Raw genomic sequence first — 5,665 nt, 5'->3', positions numbered from 1 at the left:
CTTTGTTCCATACTCTGCCACAGACTGCCTTGGTGACCCTGGGCACGTCATTTTGCCCCTCTGTGCCTTAGCGCTGTGACCGTAAGTGGGAATGATCCTTCCCTACCTCCCCGGCAAGTTGTGAAGACAAGGAGGGTTGGAAGGGACCTCAGGAGGTTACATCTAGTCCAACCTCCTACAAAGAACAGGACCATCCACATCTAGATCATCCCAGCCAGGGCTTAGTCGTGCCTGGCCTTAAAAACCTCCAAAGATGGAGATGCCACCACCTCTCAGGGTAACCTGTTCCAGTGCTTTGCCACCCTCCTGGTGAGAAAGTTTCCCTAATATCCAACCTAAACCTCCACTTCTGCAACTTGAGGCCATTGCTCCTTGTCCACGGAGAACAGTCCAGCTCCATCCTTGTGCAAACCCCACTTCAGGGAGTTGAAGACTGCTATCAAATCCCCTCTCAGTCTTCTCTTCTGCAGATTAAATAAGCCCCGTTCCCTCAGCCCCTCCTCAGTAGTCATGTGTCCTAACCCTGTAGCCATTTCCATTGCCCTCCACTGGACTCTCTCCAGCTTGTCCACGTCCTTTCTGTAGTGGGGGGCCCAAAACTGGACACAGTAGTCCAGAAGTGGCTTCAGCAGTGCAGAATAGAAGGGAAATAATCACTTTCCTCAATTTCCTAGCAACCTTCCTTGCTCTTCTCTGTTTCTTTTCTCAGCAGGACGGTACCTAGACTCCCGGCAGCCCTGGGCAAACTTGCAGTATCGGGCCCCACATAGACATTTACAACAAGAAATCATTGTAACTGGCATTCTCGCATCTGTGGTAGCAATGTCTTTAAACAGTTTGTTCTGAATTGGTAACATTGCCAGTATGGTATGTGCTCAATTATGTAAACTTTTTTGCAATTTTATTCCTTTCTTTTTTCCATTTTCAGGTCCTCTCTTCTGTCTGGGCCCCAGGCGGCTGCCCAGTTCGCCCACGCCAAGGACAAATACAATGGAAACAACATGGGAAGCTTGTTAATCTACTACCTAATAATTAGAAACACAGAGCACTTCTAGGCGAGCCTGCTGTAACCCAAAAGATTTCCAGCATAAAACTCTCCTGATGGGCTACGAACTGCCTAAAAACTGGTTTGGAGACAATAAACGTTGCAAATGCTTTTACTTTTAGTCCTAACTTACCTCCAGCCCCAGTTTGTGTGGTCAACATCTGGAGGTGGAAAACACCGACACGAAGGTAGGTGGAGCCACCGTCAGTGCCACACAGCTGCCCCAAGGGAGGGAGGAGGCTTGTGGGTGAATAAGAGCGTGGTCCAGCTTGAGCAGCCTCTTGGTGAAGACGGCCAAGGCCCAAGACCAGGCCCAGGAAAAGCAGTGTCCAACTTGCATGGGACGTTCTCTGCGTGAGCCCGAGCAAGGAGGCAGCGCAGGTTAGATGGAGGGAGAGAAGAGGGGGAGTGAAGGCCCAAGAGACACAGCCATTGCAAACCCCAGGTGAGATGTCTATTGAGATCTCTGTGGACATGAAGACACGAGGGGCGCAGGGCCGGGCCGTACAAGGGAACCGTCCGTGTTGGAGGAGCCGGATGCAGGGAGGCGCCTGCCCTGAGTGAAACTCTTCCAGCTCGGAGAAGGCCCAGCCCAGGGGCCCTTTTGCTTCACGGGAAAAACCAGCTCAAGCACAGACCAGCCCAGCAGCTTCCCACAGGCAGAGCCAGGCTGGGCTCAGGCTCCAGACCAGGCGGCCCCCCATCCCCACCCCCAGCCACAGCCCTGGCAGGGCTCTGGGCAAAGGGCCCCCAGCAGCACTTGGCCATGAGCCCCAGCACTGGTGTTAGCAAATAAAAACCTAGGATTGCGGACTACCCCAGGGATTGACAGAACACCTCATTCGATGAGTGACAGAAAGTATTTATTTACTACAAGTATTTAAAATCAAGTCAACTGAGCCCAAGCCAAAGCAAAGTCCAGTAATTAGCCATAAAGTGATGGTTTCTCACCAAACAGGCAACTAAGCAGCAGTCTGTTTCTCTTCAACTTCTCGTGTAAGTGGGGCACGTCAGCAACTGGTGTCAGAGAGATTTCTCACTCTTGAAGCGCGCGGTTTGTTGTTTTACTGCCTTTTTCTACCCTTAGTTTAGCATCTTCAAAGCAATCTTTTAGTTGTGCAAATCAAGAGAGTCCCAAGCAAGAATTGACGGAAAAACCTGCTCATCACTGGTTATCAGAAGTTTCTAATTCGAATGAGTTACCTTCTTCAGTAACAAGAGGTGATCCGGTTTGAAACATATCAAGAAACTGATTAACAGCCAGGAAAAAGACACTGAATCAGGAGGAGACATCTATCACATAGGGCAAATGTCTCTTCCTGCACATAAACACGAGTTAGTTGCAAAAGAAATATTTACCATACTAATTAATCAAGGATAGATATTTCATATGGTTACACACCAGACAGCTAGGAGTCTGCCTGAAATCACCCTAAATATAGCAAGATGAGCCAAGGAGATACTTCATTATCCCTTCTCGGATGGCCTCGCCATGACCTCGCGTCCTCTTGCAACATGCAGTTAGCATCCGTATTCTGTATTTTCACTTTTGTGAGCAGGCCCAAGCTTAGCACGGGTTTCAGAGTCATCGCTGGGGCGGCGTCCTCAAGGGTCCGTGCTGGTGGCCGCGCTCGACTCCCCCAGGGCCACCGAGTGCTGGGACAGATCGGTCGGTGCAACGGGACAGGCTTGTCGGCGCAGACGGCATCTTTCACTTGGGCAGCTCCCAGGGCAGAGAGGAGGGGACGGGGCGGGTAGACGGGACTCCTCCGGGATCACAGAGAATAGGAAGCCAGAGCGGCCCGTTTCCCCGCGTGGGGGGTCCGTTCCCCGGCTGTTCCCCATCACTCAATGGCACAGTCTCAGCTCGGACCCAGGCCCCCTCGCCCAGAGCGAGAACCAGGGCCGGATTCTGCCCCCAACGAAGGAGGCCGGCGGGAAGGTGAAGATCGGGGCCTCGGTGTCAGCATCGAGAAACGACACCTGCCCCCCCGCACAGTCCAGACAGACCCGCATCCTCCTGGGCGCCCGGCGCAGGGACAGGGGGGTGGGAGCAGGGGCCGTGAGAGCCCAGACCTGATCCCAACAGCAATGCACCACCCAGATCCCCTCCTCGGGGCTAAATCTGATCCCTCCCTTCCTCCTCACAGACTCTCTGGCAACCCCCATGAGCCAGACCCCCTGCCCCACCTCCACCTCCCAGCAGTGTCTCCCGGAGGTGAATCCCTCCCGGCCCAGCACGCACTGGTTCACATCAAATCTCTCAGGATTGTCAGGCACAGGCTGCCACGTGTTTGCACATATCACTCTTCTCCGATCCGCAGACAGGACGAGCCAGGGATTTGCCGTGTCCGGATCCAGAGTCACCGTCGCTGGCAGAGAGAATGGCAGCGTTAGGGCAGAGCTCAGCCCGGGGCAGACGGGCCGTTCCTCCCCCTCTTCACCAGCCCCGTCCTGCCTCCGACCGTCCTGGGCCCCCGGAGCTGCCTCTGCCCTGGGCCCGGGGGCTGAGCACCGACGGCCCCGCAGCCCCTCAGCCTGGCACGGGGGAGAGCCCTGCCCCTGGGGGAAAGGAAGCAGGTAGCTGCAAATCCATAGGCAAGAATAGGAAAATCCCAGCCCAGTTTCCCACGTCCCAGTGCGGGGGGTTTGGTGCTGGGCTGGGAGAGGGTTTGACTCTTGTCCAGGGACGGCCGTGGGCTCTGCTGGATCATTGTGTTAATGCCGGGACCAGCTCCCCAGCGCTTACCCTTCGTGTATGATCCCTTTGGTACCCTTTTGCCCTTCTCCAAGGTGGACGGCAGAGTCTCTGAAGGGGAAAGGGGCACAGATATCAGACTTGTGGTGTCTGGTTCATGCTCCTGACTTAGACCTGCCTTGGTCCTGAGCCCCTGAGACGGAGCAGAGACCCCGGGGCAGCTCCTGCCCTGCTGCTGGGACTGTGGCTGCAGAAGCTGCCTCCACATCTCCCTGCTCCCCTGCAGCGCGGCCTCCTCCACCAACCCGGGGGAGCTCAGTGCCCAGCCCATCCTGCCCCCTTAGACACTGGGGTGAGGGACTCAGTGACAGAAAGGGACAAGCAGCGGGGGTGGAGGGGGAGCCTGTGGGAAGGGGATGAGCTTCACAGCTCTCTTGTTCACTGGCAGAGGGGACCGGCAAGGGCTGGCGCTGGCTGGGGAAGTCCAGGGGTCCAGACAGAGTGGCCCTCTGCTCCAGCGGCCCCTGTCGGGGTGCAGGATACCAGAGGTGCAGCTTCACCCGGGCCGCCCCCGACCTGCCTGCTCTGCTCCCTCCCTGCTCCTCTCCTGCCCCTTGGGAGCACCCCTCCCCCTGCTGCTGCACCCCTGGGGTTAAGCCAGCAGGATCCAAACCTGACAGCTTGTCTCATGTTCAATTTCGGCTCTTAACTTTGGTGGCCTGACATGAGGCCCAGGGGGCTCGCTCTGAGTGGGGCAGGGCCCCGCAGCTCCCACCACCCCAGCTGCAGGTGCCCATGCTGAGCAGCGCTGGAGCAGCAGGGGCCCTGTGGCTCTGCACCCGGGACAAAGGGGCACCCAGAGGAACCCTGGTTCATTAGTGATTCGCGCAAAGGCAGAGAGAGGCCATTGCCTCGTCTCTTCATTCTTTTTACATGTGATATCAGTCCAGCACATTTAGTTTATCTCCCAATTAAAAAACATGCTGGCTCCAAATTCAAACCAATGCTTATCTCTTCTTCCTCAACAAGGACACTTCCCTATTCCCTTTTGCAGCCCCCTTCTCAGTACCTTGAAACTTCCTCAAAGTCTCCTGTAGAGCTAGAGGTGCCAGGAGGAAGCCACAGGCAGGGAGACACATGGGCTGCGTGGTGGGAGAAGCAGCCCAGAGGCAGCACATCCTGGGGGCTGAGTGTGGCTGGAAACAAGCTGGGAATGGGAAGCACAGAACAGCCTCCCGCTGCCTCATCCAGCTGTGCTCAGGACCCCGTGGACAGGACAGAGCCAAGGGAATCCCCGCGGTAGCTCTGGGTTCGCTTGGGGATGCTTTATCAGCAATAATGCAGACCTCCCCACCCACCCCTGCAGCCTGCATGGGACATAGTGGGTGTTGGCTTCACCTTGGTCTAGGCTGGGGTGAAGGTGGTATGTCAGTGTGCTCCCTCATACCTGTCCAGGCCTAACTTTGGTCTGGGGCAGAGGTAGTGTGATGCTTGCTGGATGCCCAGAGCCAGGGAAGAGGTGGGGAAAATCCTCTTTGCCAGCCTCCGCTCCTCCCCAGGCTGGCCCCTGCTCTGTCACTGTTGTGGTACTGGGATAGGGGTGCTCAGGCTACCTGCTGGGCACCAGGGAGTGGCACCCGCACCTTGCAGCCAAGAGCCCTTGGAGACCAGCTAGCAGAGCATTGCCCCAGAGGGCTTCAGTGAGGCTCTGCTGCCCCTGGCAGGCATTCAGGATGGTGACCAGGGCGGGCTTGATGCCCCGCCTGGCCAATCCCCCTGGCAGGGAAGCCTGTCGCGGCTGGTAGCTGGAGCATCTCCTCTTCCCTCCTCCTTCCCCAGCCTACAGCCAAGCTCCACGGCCAGCCCCAGCACCTGCTCAGATGGCAGATCTCTTCTCTTCTCAGCCCTGCAGCCCCCACTTC

At 56.7% G+C, this 5,665-nt stretch overlaps 1 protein-coding gene across 1 annotated transcript; it reads right to left on the bottom strand.

Annotated features, from left to right (window-relative positions):
• Positions 1-1,913: 1,913 nt before the first annotated feature.
• Positions 1,914-5,105, bottom strand: LOC132244124 (zinc finger protein RFP-like). The gene is made up of 3 exons (XM_059715133.1): positions 4,813-5,105; positions 3,795-3,854; positions 1,914-3,417 (listed from the first exon to the last, which is right to left on the bottom strand). The coding sequence occupies exons 1-3, from the start codon at positions 4,988-4,990 to the stop codon at positions 2,894-2,896; spliced, it is 762 nt and encodes a 253-aa protein (XP_059571116.1). The 5' UTR covers positions 4,991-5,105; the 3' UTR covers positions 1,914-2,893.
• Positions 5,106-5,665: the final 560 nt, after the last annotated feature.

The sequence above is a fragment of the Alligator mississippiensis genome, chromosome 11 (genome assembly GCF_030867095.1).
Source record: "Alligator mississippiensis isolate rAllMis1 chromosome 11, rAllMis1, whole genome shotgun sequence".
In the NCBI taxonomy this organism is placed as follows: domain Eukaryota; kingdom Metazoa; phylum Chordata; order Crocodylia; family Alligatoridae; genus Alligator; species Alligator mississippiensis.
The sequence above is the reverse complement of the archived record's forward strand: the minus strand, read 5'-3'. Positions and strand labels throughout refer to the sequence as shown.

Excerpts from the sequence above, each read along its gene's own strand:
- LOC132244124 (XM_059715133.1), bottom strand. The coding sequence starts at position 4,990 with ATGAGGCAGCGGGAGGCTGTTCTGTGCTTCCCATTCCCAGCTTGTTTC. Across the intron at positions 3,855-4,812 it reads GACTTTGAGGAAGTTTCAAG|AGACTCTGCCGTCCACCTTG; the intron begins GTACTGAGAAGG and ends TTTCCCCTTCAG. Across the intron at positions 3,418-3,794 it reads AAAGGGATCATACACGAAGG|CGACGGTGACTCTGGATCCG; the intron begins GTAAGCGCTGGG and ends TCTCTCTGCCAG.